At 60.2% G+C, this 22,446-nt stretch overlaps 1 protein-coding gene across 1 annotated transcript; it reads left to right on the forward strand.

Moving 5' to 3' along the window:
• Nucleotides 1–11,765: 11,765 nt before the first annotated feature.
• AP1S1 (adaptor related protein complex 1 subunit sigma 1) lies at nucleotides 11,766–19,333 on the forward strand. Its single transcript, XM_084304167.1, has 5 exons — nucleotides 11,766–11,908; nucleotides 12,608–12,786; nucleotides 15,042–15,150; nucleotides 17,326–17,463; nucleotides 19,131–19,333. Exons 1-5 carry the CDS (start codon nucleotides 11,906–11,908, stop codon nucleotides 19,176–19,178), a joined length of 477 nt encoding a protein of 158 aa, XP_084160293.1. The 5' UTR covers nucleotides 11,766–11,905; the 3' UTR covers nucleotides 19,179–19,333.
• The last annotated feature ends 3,113 nt before the right edge of the window (nucleotides 19,334–22,446 follow it).

Consider the following 22,446-nt stretch of genomic DNA (forward strand, 5'->3'; position numbering starts at 1 on the left):
ATCTTCACGCCCTCGTAGCCGGGCACGGAGCCGTAGATCTTGGCCATCTGCAAGGGCGAGGGGCGCCGTGAGGATGGGTCCCATGCAGCCCAGCCTCCCCTTGCGGTGCCTGGCCTCCCCTCATGCTCCCGGCCTCCACTCTTGCTCCCGGTCTCCTGTTGTGTTCCCAAACACCCCTTGCACACCCTGGTCTCCCCTTGAGCTCCCAGCCTCCCCTCAGGTTCCCAGCCTCTCCTTGTGCTCCCGGGCCTCACCTCCTGCCGGAATTGCTTCTCAAAGCTCTCGTAGGCCTCCGAGCGGGGATTCTGCAGCTCCTCCGTGTAGTTGAAGTTGGTGACGGTCACCACCAGCTCCACGTTGGCCACGATCGTCCCCTCAGTGGCTGCGAGAGGCAGGAGAGGGGTGAGTACGGGGAGGCCGGGGGGAGGCCACGAGCAGGGGGGAGGCCGTGGGCTGGGCGGAGGCCGCACTTACGGATGTCGGTGTTGATGGAGCCGCTGGAGTACTCGCACACGGGGCCGTAGAAGTCAAGGAGGCAGAGGCACTTGATACCATCATAGGTGCCTCCGTTCTGGCATGCCACTGCAGGGAGAGAGGAGGTCAGGGGGTGCCTCAGGGGTGAGTGTCTCATGAAGAGACCCCAGGGAGGACAGGGGTGAGGGTCAGCAATGGAGGCCTGGGAGGTGGGGTGCACGAGGGGGGAAGGTGAGGGGAGAGAGGATAGAAAAGAGATGGATGCTGACCTGCAGGTACGGTGCTGGTGGACGTCGTGGTGGTGGTAGTCGTTCGAGTGGTGGTCGGTGTAGATGTGGTGGTCAGAGCAGATGTGAATGTTGGTGTAGAAGTGGGTGTTGGTGTAAAGGTGGGTGTCAGTGTAGAGGTGGTGGGTGTTGGTGTAGAAACGGTGGGTGTCAGTGTAGAGGTGGGTGTTGGTGTAGAAATGGTGGGTGTCAGAGTAGAAGTGGGTGTTGGTGTAGAAACGGTGGGTGTCGGAGTAGAAGTGGGTGTCAGTGTAGAAAGGGTGGGTATCAGTGTAGAGGTGGGTGTCAGTGTAGAGGTGAGTGTTGGTGTAGGAATGGTGGGTGTTGGTGTAGAGGTGGCCGGTGTCGGTGTAGACGTGGGTGTAGAGGTGGCCGGTGTCGGTGTAGAGGTGGCCGGTGTCGGTGCAGAGGTGAGTGTTGGTGTAGGAATGGTGGGTGTTGGTGTAGAGGTGGCCGGTGTCGGTGTAGAGGTGGCCGGTGTCGGTGCAGAGGTGAGTGTTGGTGTAGGAATGGTGGGTGTTGGTGTAGAGGTGGCCGGTGTCGGTGTAGACGTGGGTGTAGAGGTGGCCGGTGTCGGTGTAGAGGTGGCCGGTGTCGGTGCAGAGGTGAGTGTTGGTGTAGGAATGGTGGGTGTTGGTGTAGAGGTGGCCGGTGTCGGTGTAGAGGTGGCCGGTGTCGGTGCAGAGGTGAGTGTTGGTGTAGGAATGGTGGGTGTTGGTGTAGAGGTGGCCGGTGTCGGTGTAGACGTGGGTGTAGAGGTGGCCGGTGTCGGTGCAGAGGTGAGTGTTGGTGTAGGAATGGTGGGTGTTGGTGTAGAGGTGGCCGGTGTCGGTGTAGACGTGGGTGTAGAGGTGGCCGGTATCAGTGTAGAGGTGAGTGTTGGTGTAGGAATGGTGGGTGTTGGTGTAGAGGTGGCCGGTGTCGGTGTAGAGGTGGCCAGTGTCGGTGCAGAGGTGAGTGTTGGTGTAGGAATGGTGGGTGTTGGTGTAGAGGTGGCCAGTGTCGGTGTAGACGTGGGTGTAGAGGTGGCCAGTGTCGGTGTAGAGGTGAGTGTTGGTGTAGGAATGGTGGGTGTTGGTGTAGAGGTGGCCGGTGTCGGTGTAGAGGTGGGTGTAGAGGTGGCCGGTGTCGGTGTAGAGGTGAGTGTTGGTGTAGGAATGGTGGGTGTTGGTGTAGAGGTGGCCGGTGTCGGTGTAGAGGTGGGTGTAGAGGTGGCCGGTGTCGGTGTAGAGGTGAGTGTTGGTGTAGGAATGGTGGGTGTTGGTGTAGAGGTGGCCGGTGTCGGTGCAGAGGTGAGTGTTGGTGTAGGAATGGTGGGTGTTGGTGTAGAGGTGGCCGGTGTCGGTGTAGAGGTGGCCGGTGTCGGTGTAGACGTGGGTGTAGAGGTGGCCGGTGTCGGTGTAGAGGTGAGTGTTGGTGTAGGAATGGTGGGTGTTGGTGTAGAGGTGGCCGGTGTCGGTGTAGAGGTGGCCGGTGTCGGTGCAGAGGTGAGTGTTGGTGTAGGAATGGTGGGTGTTGGTGTAGAGGTGGCCGGTGTCGGTGTAGAGGTGGGTGTAGAGGTGGCCGGTGTCGGTGTAGAGGTGAGTGTTGGTGTAGGAATGGTGGGTGTTGGTGTAGAGGTGGCCGGTGTCGGTGTAGAGGTGGCCGGTGTCGGTGTAGACGTGGGTGTAGAGGTGGCCGGTGTCGGTGTAGAGGTGAGTGTTGGTGTAGGAATGGTGGGTGTTGGTGTAGAGGTGGCCGGTGTCGGTGTAGAGGTGGGTGTAGAGGTGGCCGGTGTCGGTGTAGAGGTGAGTGTTGGTGTAGGAATGGTGGGTGTTGGTGTAGAGGTGGCCGGTGTCGGTGTAGAGGTGGCCGGTGTCGGTGCAGAGGTGAGTGTTGGTGTAGGAATGGTGGGTGTTGGTGTAGAGGTGGCCGGTGTCGGTGTAGAGGTGGCCGGTGTCGGTGTAGACGTGGGTGTAGAGGTGGCCGGTGTCGGTGTAGAGGTGAGTGTTGGTGTAGGAATGGTGGGTGTTGGTGTAGAGGTGGCCGGTGTCGGTGTAGAGGTGGGTGTAGAGGTGGCCGGTGTCGGTGTAGAGGTGAGTGTTGGTGTAGGAATGGTGGGTGTTGGTGTAGAGGTGGCCGGTGTCGGTGTAGACGTGGGTGTAGAGGTGGCCGGTGTTGGTGTAGAGGTGAGTGTTGGTGTTGGAATGGTGGGTGTTGCTGTAGGGGTGGCTGGTGTCGGTGTAGACGTGGGTGTAGAGGTGGCCGGTGTCGGTATAGACGTGGGTGTAGAGGTGGCCGGTGTCGGTGTAGAGGTGGGTGTAGAGGTGGCCGGTGTCAGTGTAGAGGTGAGTGTTGGTGTAGGAATGGTGGGTGTTGGGGTAGAGGTGGCCGGTGTTGTTGGAGAGATGGGTGTAGAGGTGGCCGGTGTCAGTGCAGAGGTGAGTGTTGGTGTAGGAATGGTGGGTGTTGGTGTAGAGGTGGCCGGTGTCGGTGTAGACGTGGGTGTAGAGGTGGCCGGTGTCGGTGTAGAGGTGGCCGGTGTCGGTGCAGAGGTGAGTGTTGGTGTAGGAATGGTGGGTGTTGGTGTAGAGGTGGCCGGTGTCGGTGTAGAGGTGGCCGGTGTCGGTGCAGAGGTGAGTGTTGGTGTAGGAATGGTGGGTGTTGGTGTAGAGGTGGCCGGTGTCGGTGTAGACGTGGGTGTAGAGGTGGCCGGTGTCGGTATAGACGTGGGTGTAGAGGTGGCCGGTGTTGTTGGAGAGATGGGTGTAGAGGTGGCCGGTGTCAGTGCAGAGGTGAGTGTTGGTGTAGGAATGGTGGGTGTTGGTGTAGAGGTGGCCGGTGTTGTTGGAGAGCTGGGTGTAGAGGTGGCCGTTGTCGGTGCAGAGGTGAGTGTTGGTGTAGGAATGGTGGTCTCTAGGGAGGTCGCTGTGTTGTTTTCTTCTGTGGAAGTAACCCATGAAGAATTCAGGTCAGTGAACATTTGGAGGAGGTTGTCTCTGCTGAGGTGCTCCCTGGGATGCGTGTGGGAGTGTGGGAGTTCTGAGGGAGCTGGGGGATGTTTAATGAGTGCTGCTCTAGGTCCCAGGGGGCTCATGGGGGTTTTAGGGGTGCTGATGGGGTCTCTGTGGTGATTTCTCTGCTCCCTGTTCTCCTGTTGCTATCCTGTTATCCTAGCCCTGCGGAGGCCGCGTCAATTGGCGCTGTGTGGACGCTGCCCCTTCCCTCACCTTTCCCCTTTCCCTCCCCGCCAGCCTCACCCATGGCCATGTCCCCCTCCCTCCTGGCCTCTCCCCCACTTCTGTGTTTTTCTGACCCTTGTCCCGTTCCCATCCTCACGTCAATGGGACGGGTGGGGCAGAGGCCGCACAGGTGGATGTGGCCTTTGCTCTCCCAATTTTTGGTCTCTTCTGCCCAAGCTCATGGCCTCCGTTCCCCCAGTTCTGGCCTCCAGTGCCCCAGTCCTGACTTCAACTGCCCCAATTCTGGCCACCCGTGCCCCAAGTTTTGCCTCCACTGCTCCAGTTCTGGTCTCCGATGCCCCAGTTCTGGCCTCCACTGCCCCCAATTCACCATCAACACTGCCCCAATTTGTGTCCTTCCCTGACCCAATTCTGTCCTCAACTGCCCCAGAAGTTGTCTCCGACACCCCAATTCTGGCCTCTGATTACCCAATTCTGGCCTCCGATACCCCAGTTCTGGCCTCCACTGCTCCCAATTCATCATCTACACTGGCCCCAATTTGTGGCCTCCCTTGCCCCAATTTTGGCCTCCACTGGCCCTCGTCAGTGCCATCACCGTGGGGTGGGGGTCTGTGGAGTGTCCCCATCCCTGTCCTTGTCCCCGTCCCCCCCCCAAAGTCCCCTTCCCCCTCCCCAGTGTCCTTGTCCCCCTACCCTGTCCCCGTCCCCACCAGGACGAAGCCACCTCGGGCCGTGGAGGCCGATTCCCCCCTCAGCCTCCCCAACACACCCCGAGGAGATACCCCAGGGGGGGCCACCCCCTTCCGCCCCCCAGATCTGAGTTTCGGTGCCCCTTGCCCGGGCTGCACTCACCCGCTGCAAGCCCGTGGAGGATGAGGAGGAAGAGGAGGAGGAAGGCGCGGGTACCAGACCCCATCTTGATGCCCCCCAGTCCCGCGGTGCCGCCAGCAGCATCCCGCTGTGGAGCCATGCTCGGGGCAGGAGTGGCAGTGGGGAACTTTGCCCTTCTGCGGGGAGAGGCAGCTCGTTCCCAGGGCGGGCGGTGTTTTGGGGGTGCGGCCGTGCCCAGACCAATCGTGGGCACCGTGACCGTGGGAACAAACATGACGTTCCTCTCCCCATTATCGGGGATAACCATGACGACCCATGAGGTATATGGGGCAATTTGGGGGCACTTCCACGTCTTCTTCGTCTCCCAACCCCATCAGTGATGTCTTCCCACCTCTGCTGCCCCCCATCCCCATCCCTGGTGCCCCCATCGCCATCTCACATATCCCCCTTCCCCAACGTCCCCCATCCCTGTTACCTTCCCATCAGGATTTGCTGGTGGCCAGGGAGCTGCCAGGACCTGTAGGGCTGGGGCCATTTGGGGACCTTCTAGGACCTGTAGGGCTCGGGGGATTTGGGATGAATCTGACCCAAATTTGGGGCCGGAAGCTGGGGATTTGTGGGTCATTTTGGCCCCTGGCACTGGTGGAGACCCCCAGAAGGACCTAGATGGACTTCAACAGCTGCAGCCCCGAGGGGGCCGTGGTTGGCCGGTTCCCACCCCAGCCCCAACGTCCCCCGTGACCAAGGCTGGCGTGGGGCCGGATGCAGAAGCAGAATTTTTATTGGGATGCACAGAATTTTTATTGGGATTGCCCATTCCTAAGTGGGATGACCAAGGGCTGGCCGGGAGTCCCATCACCCACTGCCAGGATCTGCAAACAGAGGTTTTCCTTCTTCTCGCTGAGCAAATAAATAAACGCGCCCGGCTCCCACCAAGCCCATTTCCAGTCACTGCTGGGCCGCTTCTAGCTCCACCAGGATCCTACAGATTGCCTCCAGCCATGGCTGGGTGTTCAAAGAGCATTTCCAACCATGGTTGGGTCTTCCAAGAGCATTTCCAGCCATGGTTGGGTCTTCCAAGAGCATTTCCAGCCACGGTTGGGTCTTCCAAGAGCATTTCCAGCCACGGTTGGGTCTTCCAAGAGCATTTCCAGACATGGCTGGGTCTTCCAGGAGCATTTCCAGACATGGTTGGGTCTCCCCATTTGGGTCTCCCCTGGTTGAGTCCTGGCCGAGTCTTCCCAAATTGTTCCCAACCCCATCTACATCTTCCCAGGTTACTCCCGTGGGCACCGCAGTGAGCAGGAGCCAACGATGACCTTGGAAGCAGCATCATTGAGAAGGTCCTGGAAGTGCTGGTGGACAATGAGGTCAGGAGAAGCCAACGATGATATTGGAATCAGCATCGTTGAGAAGGTCCTGGAAGTGCTGGTGGACAATGAGGTAAGGAGAAGCCAACGATGATATTGGAATCAGCGTCGTTGAGAAGGTCCTGGAAGTGCTGGTGGGCACCAAGGTGAGCAGGAGGCAACGTTGTCCTTGGAATCAGCGTTGTTGAGAAGGTCCTGGTAGTGCTGGTGGGCAAGGAGGTGAGGAGGGGCCAGCGAAGACCTTGGAGGAGAATCCTTGAGAAGATTCTTGGCTCCCACATCCCCCTGCCCCACAGCGCTCTGCCCCACATCCCCCTCACCAAACCCCAGCTCCCAAATCCCCCACATCTCACAGTACCTGGGTCACAACTGGGGTCGCAGTGAGGTGATCTGCATCTGGGGGTGGGGGTGGAAAGAAAGGAGAAGGGGATGGAGGTGCTGGAAATGCTTCGCGAAGCTCTCGTAGGCCTCCGAGAAGGGGTCCTTCAGCTCCTCCGTGTAGTTGAAGTTGGTGACGGTCACCACCAGCTCCACGTTGGCCACCACCTTCCCCTCGATGGCTGCGGGAGGCAGGAGGGAGGTGAGCGCGGGGAGGCCGGGGGGAGGCCACAAGTGGGGGTGAGGCCGTGGGCTCGGGGGAGGCCGCACTTACGGATGTCGGTGTTGATGGAGGCGCTGGAGTACTCGCACACGGGGCCGTAGAAGTCAAAGAGGCAGATGCACTTGATGCCATCGTAGGTGCCTCCGTTCTGGCACACCACTGCGGGGAGAGCGGAGGTCGGGGGGGGCCTCAGGGGGCACCCAGGGGTGGGGGTCCTGCGAGGAAACCCCGGGGAGGACGGGGGCAGCGATGGAGGCCTGGGAGGAGGGAGGAGGGCGAGAGGAGGGAGGATGAGGAAGAGGTGGAGGCTGACCTGCAGGAACAGCGGTGGTGGTGGTGGCGGTGGTGGTAGTGGTGGCGGTGGTGGTAGTTGGTGTGGTGGTGGTGGTGGTGGTGGTTGGTGTGGTGGTAGTTGGTGTAGTGGTGGTGGTTGTGGTGGTGTTGGTTGGGGTGGTGGTGGTGGTTGAGGTGGTGGTGGTTGGTGTGGTGGTGGTCACTGGAGCTGTACTGGTGGTTACTGGCCCGGTGGTGGCTGAGGTAGGGAAAGAGGTTCCTGAACTGGTCAAGGTCTCTGGTGTGGGAGTGTCACCAGATGAGGTTTCTTCAGTGGTAGGGGAGAGGCCGGAGGCCATTTCCGTGAAGGACGTTGTGTCTGTGTAGGGAGACATTTCCGTGGAGACCAGTGGTATTTCGGTTGTGCCGGAGAAACTTCCTTCATCGTCCAGAAATATCGCAGTACTCCTCGCTATTGAGGAAACAAATCTGGACTTAGTACCGTGGCTGCCGTCAGCACCTTTGGAGGCTTTGTGGTGGCCGCCCCGTCCCACACCTTTCCCCTTTGCACCCTCCAGCCTCACCCCTAGCCTTCCCACCCCATCCCACCCCACCCTGTCCCATCCTTCGCTTTCACTTTCCCCTGACCCTTGTCCCGTTCCCATTCACATATCCATGGGACGGGTGGGGCCAAGGCTGCACGGGACGATGGCCTCCAGAGTCACGATTTTTGGCCTCTTCTGCCCAAGCTCATGGCCTCCGCTGCCCCAGTTCTGGCCTCCACCGCCCCCAGTTCAGCATCTACACTGGTTCCGATTTGTGGCCGCCCCAGTTTTGGCCTCCGCTGGCCCTCGTCAATGCCATCACCACGGGGCGGGGACCTGTGCAGTGTCCCCATCCCTGTCCTTGTCCCCGTCACGCTCCCCGATGTCCTTGTCCCCTTCCCCAATGTCCCCGTCCCCGTCCCTGTTGCCTTCAGGGGGCAGTGGCGACCTGGTTCAGGAACGGCACGGCGACCAACCCCAGGCCGCTCGGGCCGTCGGCTCACAGACACCAACGTGGTGGATGGCAAATGGCGTTTATTGTCGAGTCACACGGCGTTATATACCCGAGGCCCATAGCATCACTTCAGCTTGCTTCCATCACAGCCCACACGCTACTGTCCATCAAGGGACGGGCTCCACCTTTCCGTACAGCGCGACATCTTCCGACCGCCAGACCCTAACTACCCCCATTTCCCCCCTCCCTACGCACAACCAAATTAGCTAAAATATAACATTCTTAAGACGTTGACATCATAACTTAAATAAAAAACATAAGGCACAATAACCAGGAGAAAACTAGGAGGTAACTGGTAACCCTGAGTAAAGACACTCTTAAAGCAGTTGTTGGTGTTCTACCAACATAATGTAAACTTTCTCTAACCAGCTTTTAACAAACAACACCAGCTTATTTAGTATACAAGGTCCAAAGATAAGATCACACAAAGGCATCACAGCCCCCCACCCACGGAGGTCGCTTCGCTGTCGTCTGGGTTCTGCCAGTGTGGAACTCTCAGGCTTAGACAGGACAATGCTGACTTATTGTCTCCTCTTGTCACCGGGGTATACAGATTACGGGGGTGTCCGATGATCCGTTCCTGTGAACAGAAACTCAGTTTTCATTAGTTTCATTCTGAGTCATGGTCGGGTCACTGCACCGAACTGGCGCCAGCCAGCGCCCGATCCACCGTGATCTGGCAGATAGTAGGCGAGTTGATCATTCCTTGAGGCAGCATTTTCCACTGGGAGTTGGGGGCGTTGGCTGTTTGGAGCTTCTCTGGCCGCACGAGTTGCCATAACTTCATGGGCCCACAGGCCCTGGGCTTGCACCTGGGGGGTGATCACTGTTGGGTCCGTACCCATTAGCCGCTGCACGCTAGAGCCATATAGTGGGTGATCTGCCCCAGTAACTTGGGCCAGTTGTCTCGTACAGTTGTCCTCCCGTTCTTGTTTAAAAGTGATCATCCCCCCCCCCCCCCGTCAAAGATCAGTCGACAAGTTTGTTTTATATCAAACGGGAGCATATTGTCTCCCCTGAAAACACCATCTATGAGCGTGGAGACCATTGCAGAATGAAGCCCTTTATCCGCAATGGCTTTAACAATCGCTTGTACATCCTTAGAGTTTATTGGTGAGTGAACCCTCTGCCCCCCATCTGTCACCCAGACCGGGAATGCTAGCATGGCCGAAAGAGCCCAATCGGCAAGGCATTTGCCCCACCAGAGCATTTTTTCGGATGGCCGTTCCGATCGGCCCTCTGCCCCTCTCTCGTGCTTCTACCTCCTCCCCAGTCGTCACCACAACCGTTCTCTTTCTCGCATTTCCATGTGTCAGTAAAACCTAGCACTTCATCCCCGTTCCCGCCGGAGGCTTCTACGTCCCACCCCATCTCGGCGTCCCGTAGCACCGCCGGCAGAATTCCCGTGCGGAGTTATGCCCAGGGCAGGAATGACAGTGAGGAACTTTGCTCCTCTTCTGGGAAGAGTTACTCATCTCCAGGGTGGGTGGAGGATATAGGACGGGCGATGCCCGGACCAATCATGGGCACCATGACCGTGGGAATAAACGTGACGGTCCCCTCCCCGTAATTGGGGACAACCACAACGGCCCCGTCCCCAGTATCGCCGCCCTGGGGTCATCACGGTGTCACGGGGAGGGGGTGTTTGTTCCTTTTTGGGGTGAATCTGACCCAAATTGGGGACAGGGGGCTAGGGTTGAGGGCTGGTGGATGGATTCCAGCCATCGTGGGGTCTTCCCAGGTGGTGTCCAACCATCCTTGGGTTCTCCAGGATTGATTCCAACCATCGTTGGGAGGTCCAACATAATTTCCAACCATCATTGGATCCTCTAATTTCGATTCCAAACATCCTTGGGTCTTCTAAGATCGATTCCTACCGACTGGGGCCTCCAAGACCACTTCCAATCATGATTGGGTTCTCCAAGATCAATTCCAACAATCGTTGGGCCTTCTAAGATCGATTCCTACCATCGTCAGGTCTTCTAATTTCGATTCCAACCATCAAAATGCCTCCCAAGATCAATTCCAAACATCTCTGGGTCTTCTAAGATTGATTCCTACCATCGTTGGGTCCTCCAAGACCACTTCCAATCATGACTTGGTTCTCCAAGATCGGTTCCAACCATCATCGGGTCTTCTCAGACCATTTTCAACCATGGCCAGGTCTTCCAAGACCGTTTTCAACCACCATTGTGTCATCCAAGGTCAATTCCAACCATCGTTGGGTCCCCTAAGATCAATTCAAACCATCTTCGGGTCCTCCCAGATTGATTCCAACCATCGTTGTGTCCCCTGGGATCGATTCCAACCACTGTTGGGTCCCCCAGGATCGTTTCCAACCACCCTTGGGTCTTCTCAGACCATTTTCAACCATGGCTATGTCTTCCCAGGTCGGTTCCAACCACAACTGAATCCTCCAAGATCATTTCCAACCATCACTGGGACCCCCAAGATCGATTCCAACCATGGTTGGGTCATCCAAGATCGATTCCAACCACTGTTGGGTCTTCTCAGACCATTTTCAACCATGGCCAGGTCTTCCTGGATCAATTATTGGGTCTTTCCAGGTCCCTTCCAGCTGCAGTTGAGTCCTCCACGGCCACCGGGTGAGGAAGAGGAGGAGATGAAGCCTTCTTCACACAGCTCCAAGCAGCCTCTTGGTCTCCCTGGTTCTCCTGGAGGACTTCAACCACCCCAAAACCTGCTGGGAAGACCAAACGACGAGGCACAAAGTGTGCAGAAGGCTCCTTCAGGGCGTCAATGACCACGATCAGCATCTTGAGATGTTTCTCCACCGCACGGGTGGTGGAGGAGCCGACGGGGAGAGGAAGGATGAGTTGGAGACCTCGGCTGCAGCGACCACGGGATGGCAAAGGCCGGGACCTAACGGGGAGGAAGCCGGGCTCCAAACACCCCAATTTGCAGAAATTTGGGTTTCAGGGAGTCTCGGCCTGATAGATTTGGGTCTCGACCCCATAGATAAGGGTTTGGGAGGGGTTTGTGCCCCATGGGTGGGGGTCTAGGCCCCATGAACGTGGGTCTGGAGGGTCTTAGCACCATGTATTTGGGTCTGGGGGGTCTCAACCCCATAGATGTGGGTCTGGGAGGGGTTTGTGCCCCATGGGGGGGGGGTCTAGGCCCCATGGACATGGGTCTGGGGGGTCTTGGCACCATAGATTTGTGTCTGAGGGGTCTCAGCCCCATAGATGTGGGTCTGGGAGGGGTTTGTGTCCCATTGATGGGCGTCTAGGCCCCATGGACGTGGGTCTGGGGGGTCTCAACCCCATAGATTTGGGTCTGGGGGGTTATGGCCCCATAAATTTGAGTCTGGGAGGGGTTTGTGCCTCGTAGATGTGGGTCTGGGGGGTCTAGGTCCCATGGACGTGGGTCTGAGGGGTCTCAACCCCATAGATTTGGGTCTGGGGGGGGTTGTGCCCCATATCTGTGGGTCTGGGGGGGTCTCGGCCCCATAGATGTGGGCCCAGGCCCGCCCCGGCCTCTGTTCCGTTGCCATGGCGACAGCGCGGGCGCTGCCGTGGCAACAAGCCCCACCCCTTAGCAACCGTTGCTACGGAGCCTTAGCCCCGCCCCCCTGCGGGCCCGTTGCCGGGGCAACGGCTCCGCCCCTCTCCCGGCCCCGCCCCGTTGCCATGGCAGTGGGCCCCGCCCCTCCCGGAAGCGGCGCATGCGCGGTGAGGCCGGGCCCGGCGCGGCGGCGGCGGCGGCGGCGAACGGCAGCGGCGGCGGCGGCTGCCGAGCCCACCGGAACCGGAAGCGGGAGGAGGGACCGGAAGCGGAACCGAGCGGGGGGGGACCGGAAGCGGCGCCATGGTGAGCGGCCCCGGGGCCGGGGCCTGAGGCGGCGGGAGGGGGGGGGGGGGAGGGGCGGGCCCGGGACATCGGGCGGGGGAGGGGGGGAGGTCACGTGGGCTGGGGGGAGGTCACGTGGGAAGGGGGAGGTCACGTGGAGAGGGGGTCACGTGGAGAGGGGGCACGGCCCCGCCCCCGCCCCACAGCCCCAAAAAAACCCAAAATGCCCCTAAATCCCCCAAAATGCCCCTAAACCCCCCAAAATGCCACAAAATGCCACAAAAAGCCCCAAAACTCCCCCGTAAACCCCAGAACCCCCGTCCCACACCCCAAATCCCCCCCATAACCCCCCACCCCAGCCCCATATTCCCCCATATCCCCCCCAAATCCCCCCATATCCCCCCACCCCAGCCCCATATTCCCCCATATCCCCCCCAAATCCCCCCATATCCCCCCACCCCGGCCCCATATCCCCCCATTTCCCCCCAAATCCCCCCAAATCCCCCCAAATCCCCCCACCCCAGCCCCATATCCCCCCATTTCCCCCCAAATCCCCCCTTTTCCCCCCCACCCCAGCCCCAAATCCCCCCAAATCCCCCCCAAATCCCCCCAAATCCCCCCATATCCCCCCACCCCAGCCCCCTATCCCCCCCCTACCCCCTCCCCCCACCCCATAACCCGCCCCGTACCCCCCCCCGCTAACCCCCCTGCCTCCCGCAGATGCGCTTCATGCTGCTGTTCAGCCGGCAGGGCAAGCTGCGCCTGCAGAAGTGGTTCCTGGCCACGGCCGAGCGCGACAAGCGGAAGCTGGTGCGCGAGCTGATGCAGCTGGTGCTGGCCCGCAAGCCCAAGATGTGCAGCTTCCTCGAGTGGCGTGACCTCAAGGTGGTCTACAAGAGGTGGGGGGGCGCGCGGGGGGCGCCCGGGGAGGCGACGGAGTCTGGGGGGGGGGGGTGGGTGGGTGGGGGGGGGTGAGGGTTTGGCCCCGTTGCGGACGGCCCCGTTGGTTTGGATCCGTTGCGTCCGGCCCCAGAGCCTCCAGTCCTGTTGGTTTGGCCCCATAGCCTCCGACCCTATTGGCTTGGCCCCATTGGCTTGGCCCCATAGCCTCCGGCCCCATTGACTTGGCCCCCATAGCCTCTGGGCCCATTGGCTTGTCCCCGTAGCCTTTGACCCCATTGGCTTGGCCCCATCACCTCCGACCCCATTGGCTTGGCCCCATTGACTTGGCCCCATAGCCTCCGACCCCATTGGCTTGGCCCCATAGCCTCCAATCTCCTTGCCTTGGCCCCATTGACTTGGTCCCATAGCCTCCAGTCTTGTTGGCTTGGCCCCATAGCCTTTGACCCCATTGGCTTGGCCCCATTTACTTGGCCCCATAGCCTCTGACCCCATTGGCTTGGCCCCATAGCCTCTGACCCCATTGGCTTGTCCCCATAGCCTTTGACCCCATTGGCTTGGCCCCATCACCTCCAATCCCATTGGCTTGACCCCATAATCTCCAATCCCATTAATTTGGCCCCATAGCCTGCAGCCCCATTGGCTTGACCCCATAGCCTCCGTTCTCATTGCCTTGGCCCCATTGCCTTGGCCCCATAGCCTCCAGCCCCATTGGCTTGATCCTACAGCCTCTGGCCCTATTGTCTTTCCCCCATAGCCTTTGACCCCATTGGCTTGGTCTCTTCACCTCCAACCCCATTGGCTTGACCCCATAACCTCCGATCCCATTGGCTTGGCCCCATTGCATCCAGCCCTATTGGTTTGTGCCCGTAGCCTCTGACCCTATTGGCTTGGCCCCATAGCCTCTGACCCCATTGTCTTGGCCCCATAGCCTCCAATCCCATTGCCTTGGCCCCATTGGCTTGGCCCCATTGCATCTGACCCCATTGGCTCGGCCCCACTGCGTTCAGCCCCATTGGCTTGGCCCCATAACCTCCGATCCTATTGGCTTGGCCCCATTGCACCCAGCCCCACTGCATCCAACCCCATTGGCTCAGCCCCACAGCCTCCGACCCCATTGGCTTGGCCCCATAGCCTCTGACCCCTTAGCATCCAATCCCATAGCCCCTGGCCCCATAGCCCCTGCCCCATTGCCCCTGCCCCATTGCACTCCCCACAGGGTGCCCCCTGCCCCATTTCTCCCCTTTCTCATTTCCCCCAAAATCGCCCCAACCCCATTCCCCCCCATTCCTCCCCTATCCACATTTCCCCCATCTCCCCCATTTCCCCATGTCCCCCCTATATCCCCCCATTCCCCCCACGCCCCCATCTCCCCCTGATCCTCCCCATTTCCCCTATGCCCCCCATACCCCCCCATTTCCCCCATACCCTCCCATTTCCCCCATTTCCCCTATATCCCCCTATACCCCCCTGTTTCCCCTATATCCCCATTTCCCCTATATCCTCCTATATCCCCCATTTCCCCTATACCCCCCCATACCCCCCATTTCCACTATATCCCCCTATACCCCCCCATTTCCCCTATATCCCCCATTTCCCCTATATCCCCATTTCCCCTCTATCCCCCTCTATCCCCCTATGTTTCCCCTCTATCCCTGTTTCCCCTATATCCCCCATTTCCCCTATATCCCCCCACCCCCCACATTTCCCCTCTATCCCCCTCTATCCCCATTTCCCCTATATCCCCCTATATCCCCCTATGTTTCCCCTCTATCCCCCTCTATCCCCATTTCCCCTCTATCCCCATTTCCCCTATATCCCCCTCTATCCCCGTTTCCCCTATATCCCCCTCTATCCCCCTATATCCCCCTATATCCCTATTTCCCCTATATCCCCTTCTATCCCCCTATACCCCCCTCTATCCCCGTTTCCCCTATACCCCCCCATTTCCCCTATATCCCCCTCTATCCCCCCATTTCCCCTATATCCCCTTATATCCCCCTATACCCCCCTCTATCCCCGTTTCCCCTATACCCCCCTCTATCCCCCTATACCCCCCATATCCCCTATGTTTCCCCTCTATCCCCATTTCCCCTATATCCCACATTTCCCCTCTATCCCCCTCTATCCCCCTATATCCCCCTCTATCCCCCTATATCCCTATTTCCCCTATATCCCCTATACCCCCTCTATCCCCCTCTACCCCCCATATCCCCTCTGTTTCCCCTATCCCCCCGTGTTCCCCTCCCCCCAGGTACGCCAGCCTGTACTTCTGCTGCGCCATCGAGGGGCAGGACAACGAGCTGATCACGCTGGAGCTCATCCACCGCTACGTCGAGCTCCTCGACAAGTACTTCGGCAGCGTGAGTCCCCCAAAAACCCCCACACACCCCACACAGCCCTTCGGGGGGCTCCGAACCCCCCCACGGGTCCGTTTGGGGGGCGCAGAAACCCCACAAAGACATTAGGGGGCTCAGAAACCCCACAGAGACATCAAGGGGCTCAGGAACCTCACAGATCCTTTTTGGGATCAAGGGAACCCCACAAATCCATTAGGGGGCTCAGAAACCCCAAAGATCCTTTTTGGGATCAAGGGAACCCCACAGAGCCATTAGAGGGCTCAGAAACCCTACAGACCTGGTTTGGGATCTCAGGAACCCCCCAGAGCCATTTGAGGGGCTCAGGAGCCACCCCTGGATCCGTTTGGGGGGCTCAGAAACCCCACAGATCCTTTTTGGGATCAAGGGAACCCCACAAATCCGTTTTAGGGTGTTCCAGGAATCCACCAGACCCATTTCAGGGGGGGCTCAGGGAGCCCATAGACCCATTTTAGGGGGGTTCAAGGACCCTACAGAGCCATCTGGGGGGCTCAGAAACCCCACAAAGCCATCCGGGGGGCTCAGAAACCCCAAAGACCCTTTTTGGGATCAAGGGAACCCCACAGATCCATTTTAGGGGGCTCCAGGAAACCCCCAGACCCAATTCAGAGGGGCTCAGGAACCCCACAGACCTGGTTTGGGGGCTCAGGAACCCCCAAACCCAAATCAGGGGAGCTCAGGGACCTCATAGACTCATTTTGGGGGGGGTTTAGGGACCCCACAGACCCATCTGGGGGAGTCTAGGACCCTACAAAGCCATTTGGGGGGCTGAGACCCCCCCCCAGATCCATTTAGGGGGTTCAGAAACCCCCCAGAGCCATTTGGGGGGCTCAGAAACCCCCAAAACCCATCTAGGGGCTCAGGAACCCCACAGACCTCGTTTGGGGTCTCAGAAACCCCCAGCCCCTTTTTAGGGACCTCAGGAGAACCCCAACCCCATTTCTGTGCCCCCAACCCCATTTCTGTGCCCCCCAACCCCATTTTTGTGCCCCCAACCCCCATTTTTGCGTCTCAGCCCCCCCCAACCCCATTTTAGGGACCTCAGGAGAACCCCAACCCCATTTCTGTGCCCCCAACCCCATTTCTGTGCCCCCCAACCCCATTTTTGTGCCCCCAACCCCCATTTTTGCGTCTCAGCCCCCCCCCCCAACCCCATTTTAGGGACCTCAGGAGTCCCCCCAACCCCATTTTTGTGACCCCAGACCCATTTCTGTGCCCCCCAACCCCATTTTTGTGCCCCCAACCCCCATTTTTGGGTCTCAGCCCCCCCCCCCAACCCCATTTTAGGGACCTCAGGAGAACCCCAACCCCATTTCTGTGCCCCCAACCCCATTTTTGTGACCCCAAACCCATTTTTGTGCCCCCAACCCCCATTTTTGCATCTCAGCCCCCCCCAACCCCATTTTAGGGACCTCAGGAGTCCCCCCAACCCCATTTTTGTGCCCCCAACCCCATTTTTGTGACCCCAGACCCATTTCTGTGCCCCCAAACCCCATTTTTGGGTCTCAGCCCTCCCCCCCAGCCCCATTTTAGGGACCTTGGGAGAACCCCAATCCCATTTTTGTGCCCCCCAATCCCATTTCTGTGCCCCCAAACCCCATTTCTGTGCCCCCCACCCCCATTTTTGGCTCTCTGCCCCCCCCCCAGCCCCATTTTAGGGACCTCAAGAGCCCCCCAACCCCATTTCTGTGCCCCAAAACTCCATTTCCGTGCCCCCCACTCCCCCCAAACGCCTATTTTGGCTCTCAGCCACCCCCAGCCCCATTCTGGACCCCCCCCCCCGATGCATTTTGGGGTTCAGCCCCCCCCCAGCCCCATTTTAGGGACCTCAGGAGTCCCCCCAACCCCATTTTTGTGCCCCCCAACCCCATTTCTGTTCCCCCCAACCCCATTTTAGGGACCTCAGGAGTCCCCCCAATCCCATTTCTGTGCCCCCAACCCCATTTCTGTGCCCCCCACCCCCCATTTTTGCCTCTCAGCCCCCCCCCCAGCCCCATTTTAGTGCCCTTAGGAGTCCCCCTAACCCCATTTTTCTGCCCCCAATCCCCATTTCCGTGCCCCCTACCCCCCCAACCCCCCCTTTTATTATCTCCCATCCCCCGTAGCGGGGTTTTGGGGTGCCCCCACCCCCCCCGGTGACATCCGTGTCCCCCCCCCCAGGTGTGCGAGCTGGACATCATCTTCAACTTCGAGAAGGCCTACTTCATCCTGGACGAGTTCGTCATGGGCGGCGAGGTGCAGGACACCTCCAAGAAGAGCGTCCTCAAGGCCATCGAGCAGGCCGACCTGCTGCAGGAGGTGCCCCCCGACCCCAAATCCCCCCCCCGGGACCCCAAAAGGGACGCGGGGACACCCCCGAACCGGCACGGGGCCCCCCAAGCTGATGGGACTCATAGGAAGCTCCAAAAGGGTTATGGGATCACTATAGGGTGATGAGAGCCATAGGGACCCCAAAAGGGTTATGGGATCCCTATAGGGTGGATGGGAGCTGTAGGGACCCCAAAAGGGTTATGGGATCCCTATAGGGTGCTGGGATCCATAGGGATCCCAGAAATGGGTATGGGATCCCAATAGGGTGCTGGGATCTGTAGGGACCCCAAAAGAGCTATGGGATCTCTGTGGGGTGGTGGGATCCGTAGGGACCCCAAAAATGAGTATGGGATCCCTATAGGGTGATGGGACCCCAAAAATTGGTACAGGATCCCTATAGAGTGATGGAATCCTTAGGGACCCCAAAAATGAGTATGGGATCTCCATGGGGTGCTGGGACCCCAGAAGGACCCCAAAAGGGGCACGGGACCCCCATGGGGTGCTGGGGGCTGTGGGGAACCCCATGATGTCCCTATGGGGTGCTGGGACCCCATTGAGACCCCGTCAAGACCCCAATGACACCTCCAAGAAGAGCGTCCTCAAGGCCATCGAGCAGGCCGACCTGCTGCAGGAGGTGCCCCCCGACCCCAAATCCCCCCCCCGGGACCCTAAAAGGGACGAGGGGAAGCCCCCAAACCAGCACAGGGCCCCCGTGGGTGGATAGGACCTGTAAGGAGCCGTGGAGACCCCAAAAGGGTTATGGGATCACTATAGGGTGATGAGATCTATAGGGACCCCAAAAGGGTTATGGGATCCTTATAGGGTGGATGGGAGCTGTAGGGACCCCAAAAGGGTTATAGGATCCTCATAGGGTGGTGGGATCCATAGGGACCCCCAAAAATAGGTACAGGATCTCCATGGGGTGATGGGAGCTGTAGGGACCCCAAAAGGGTTATGGGATCTCCATGGGGTGATTGGACCCATAGGGAACCCCAAAAGGGTTATAGGATCCCTATGGGGTGATGGGACCCCAAAAATGGGTACAGGATCCCTATAGAGTGATGGAATCCATAGGGATCCCAAAAATGGGTACAGGATCTCCATGGGGTGATGGGAGCTGTAGGGACCCCAAAAGGGTTATGGGATCCCTATAGGGTGATGTGACCCCAAAAATGGGTATAGGATCCCTACAGGGAGATGGGACCCCAAAAATGGGTATGGGATACTTATAGGGTGATGGGATCTGTAGAGACCCCAAAAATGTGTTCGGGATCCCTATAGACTGATGGGATCTGTAGGGAGCCACTGGGACCCCAAAAATGGGTATGGGATCCCTATGGGGTGGTGGGACCCCAAAAAGGGGCATGGGACCCCCATGGGGTTCTGGGACCCCATAGGGACCCCCCCAGGGTGCTGGGACCCCATAATGACCCCAAAAGGGGCACAGGACCCCCCCCCAGTTTTGTGACCTCCCCTTGGTTTGTGCCCCCCCCCCCTTGGTTTGTGACCTCCCCCCAGTGTTCCCCTCCTCCCCCCTGGTTTCTGACCCCCCCTACAAAATTTTGTGCCCCCCCTCCCCAAATTTAGCACCCCCGTGTGTCTCTGACCCCCCCCCCTTTTATAACGGCCCCCCCCTTTTTGTGCCCCCCCCCCAGGAGGACGAGTCCCCCCGCAGCGTCCTGGAGGAGATGGGGCTGGCGTAGCCCCCCCCCCACCCCCCAGGGGGGGCCCCCCCCCAGGACCCCCGAACCAAGCCGGGAAGGGGGGGTGGGCGCCCCCCCCCCGCTGTAAATACAGCCCCTCCCCCACGCGCGGGGGGCGGGGAGCCCCCCCCAGCCCCCTCCCCTCTCACGGGACCCCCCCGAAATGGGGGGGGGGGGAGGGGCGTTGGGGGGACCCCCCCCCGGAATAAAAAACGTGCGGAGATGCGGTGTGTGGGGTAATTAGTGAGGGGGGGGGTAATTAGCATGGAGGGGGGGTAAATAGCACCGGGAGGGGGCAGTTAGAATGGTTGGGGGGTAATTGGCATGATGGGGGGGGTAATTAACGTGGGAGAGGGGGTAATTAGCACCGGGGGGGGTAATTGGGATGGGAGAGGGGGTAAATAGAATGGGAGGGGGGTAATTAGCATGGGATGGGTAATTAGCATGAGGGTAATTAGCTTGGGATGGGGGTAATTAGCACTGGGGGCAATTAGCATGGGGGTAATTAGCATGGCAAGGGGGTAATTAACACGGGGGGGCAATTAGAACAAGGCAGTCAATTAGCAAAGGGGGGGAGTAATTAGCATGAGGGGGGGGGATGAGGTTGGGAAGGGGACAATTAGCACGGAGGGGGGGTAATTAGCACCAGGGGGTAATGAGTCCGGGAGGGGGGGGACAGTTAGCACCTGAGGGGGGGGTAATTAGCCGGGGTAATTAGTGGGGGGGCCCCAATAATGAGGGTAACTCGTACTAAAATAGTCGCTTTTATTCGTTAGCAAAAGTTGTGGGGGGGGGCTATTTACATTGGGGGGGGTACTGGGAGAACTGGGAGGGGGAACTGGGGGTAGCTGGGAGCTGGAGGGGGGATACGGGAACTGGGGAAACTGGGAGAACTGGGAGGGGGGACTGGGGAAAGGGGGGGGCATCAAGGACTGGGGATACTGGGAAATGAGGGGGGGTCTTGGACTGGGACGGGGGCTCCGGGACTGGGGGAACTGGGAGGGGGGGGGCTCATGGAGCACCTTGGGGGTATTTTGGGGTGGGGGTCACACATTTGGGGGTACCCTTAGTGGGTGGAGGGGGGGGGAGGGCAACCATTATGGAGGGGGGGCGCCTACCCCCTTGAGCCCCCCCCCCGCCGATAACTCCTCAACCGCGGGGGCCGGAACAACGTGGGCGCGCCCCCGCCCCCGCCGCGGGGCCGGCTTTTGGGGGGGGACGCCGTCATCGGTGACGTCATCGGCGACGTCATCGGCGACGTCGTCGTCGGGGGGGGCCAAGCCCAGCGCCCCCCCCGCCACCGCCATGGCCGCCGCCGCCTCCTCCTTGCGCTTCTGCTCCACGTCGCGGATGATGTCGACCACGTCGTCGGCCGGCAGGTGGAGGCGACTGGAGAGCTCGATCAGTTGGTCGATGGTGCCCGGGTCCAACGGCGCGTCCGGCGCCGCCTCCTCATCATCCTCCTCCTCATCATCATCATCCTCATCTTCGTCTTCACCCCCCGGCCGCACCGCCTCCGCCAGCTCCTGGGCCAGCGGGGGGACGGCGGCGCGGTTGGGGGCGTCTTCGCGGTTGGGCGCGTTGGCGCGGTTGAAGACGGCGGCGCGGTTGGGGACGTTGGCACGGTTGGGGACGTCATCGCGGTTGAGTACGTTGGCACGGTTGGGGACGTTGGCGTGGAAGGGGACGCCATCGCGGTTGACGCCGTCGCGGTTGCGGACGTCATCGCGGCCGAAGACGTCGTCGCGGTTGCGGACGTCGTCGCGGTTGACGTCGTCGCCGCGGTTGGGGATGTCGTCACGCATGGAGATGACGTCACCGCGCAGCGGCATCCCACCACGCACGGAGGTGTCGCCACGCATGGGGACACCGCCACGCGTCGGCGTCCGGCCACGCCCAGGGACGTCGCCGCGCACGGAGATGTCGCCGCGCACGGAGATCTCGTTGGCCATGGCGACGTCGTTGGCCATTGGGATCTTCTTGCCCATGAAGATCCTGTTGCCCACCGGGATCTTCTTGCCCATGAAGACCTCGTTGGCCATGGGGATCTCGTTGGCCATCGGGATTTCGTTGTTCATGGGGATCTCGTTGGCCAGGGGGACTTCGTTGGCCATGGGGATCTCATTGGTCATGGGGATCTCGTTGTTCATGAGCACCTCGTTGGCCATGGGGACCTCGTTGGCCATGGGGATCTCATTGTCCATCGGGATCTCATTGTCCATGGGGATCTCATTGTCCATGAGGAACCCGTTGCCTACGGGGATCTCCTTGCCCATGGGGATCTCTTTGCCCATGGGGATCATCTTGCCCATGGGGATCTCTTTGCCCATGGGGATCATCTTGCCCATGGGGATCTCCCCGCCCATCGCGATCTTCTTCCCCATGGGGATCATCTTGCCCACGGGGACCTCTTCGCCCATCGGGATCTTCTTCCCCATGGCGAACCCTTTACCCATCGGGGTCATCTTCCCCACGGGGACCGCCTTGCCCATGGAGATCGCCTTACCCACGGCGCTCGCCCTCCCCGCTCCCCTCCCCGCTTCTCCCCCGACCTCTCCCACCTCCCCCCTTTCTCCCTCCTCCTCTTCCTCCTCCTCCTCCTCCTCCTCTTCCTCCTCCGACCTCTTGTCCTGGGCGGCCGCGGCGGGCCCGTGGAGGAGGTAGCGGAGCAGGAGGTCGGAGGCCAGGTCGGCCAAGCGCTCCTCTTCGGCGGCGGCTTTGCGGGCGGCCTGGGCCTGCCGCCGGCTCTCGGCCAGCTCCTGGTAGCGCCGCTCCAGCAGCCGCTGCTCCAGGCTCTGCTGCTGCCGCAGCTGCCGGGCGCTGGCCCAGCTTCGGCCTCCTCCTCCTCCTCCTCCTCCTCCTCCTCGCTCCCGGTCCCGCTTGGCCTCCGCTCGCAGCCTCCCCAGCTCCTCCAGCTCCTTCAGGACTTCGTCAGGCGGCGAGGAAGAGGAGGAGGAAGAGGAGGAAGAGGAGGAGGAAGGGATTTGGGGAGGGGGGAAAAAGGGGCCGGGGAGGCGAGGGGAGGGGTGGGGGCGGCTTTGGGCCAGGAGGGTGATGGAGAGGAGGAGGGCGGCGCTGCGCAAAGGGCGGGCGGGGGGGGGGCATGGTGCCTGGGGGGGACAAAAAAAATAGAGGGGGGGGGGTCAGGGGGCACGGGACCCCCGCCCCGCTTCCTTGATTCCCCTCCCCTCTCCCTTAATTCCTCCCCCCCCCTCCCCTTCATCCCCCTCCTCCCTTCCTCTGCTGGGGTCAGGGGTCACAGGACACC

Source organism: Netta rufina (genome assembly GCF_964035555.1).
Source record: "Netta rufina genome assembly, chromosome: 35".
NCBI lineage: Eukaryota > Metazoa > Chordata > Aves > Anseriformes > Anatidae > Netta > Netta rufina.

Coding starts and splice junctions, on each gene's coding strand:
- AP1S1 (XM_084304167.1), top strand. Junction 12,787..15,041: donor CTCAAGGTGGTCTACAAGAG/GTGGGGGGGCGC, acceptor CCCTCCCCCCAG/GTACGCCAGCCTGTACTTCT. Junction 17,464..19,130: donor AGGCCGACCTGCTGCAGGAG/GTGCCCCCCGAC, acceptor CCCCCCCCCCAG/GAGGACGAGTCCCCCCGCAG.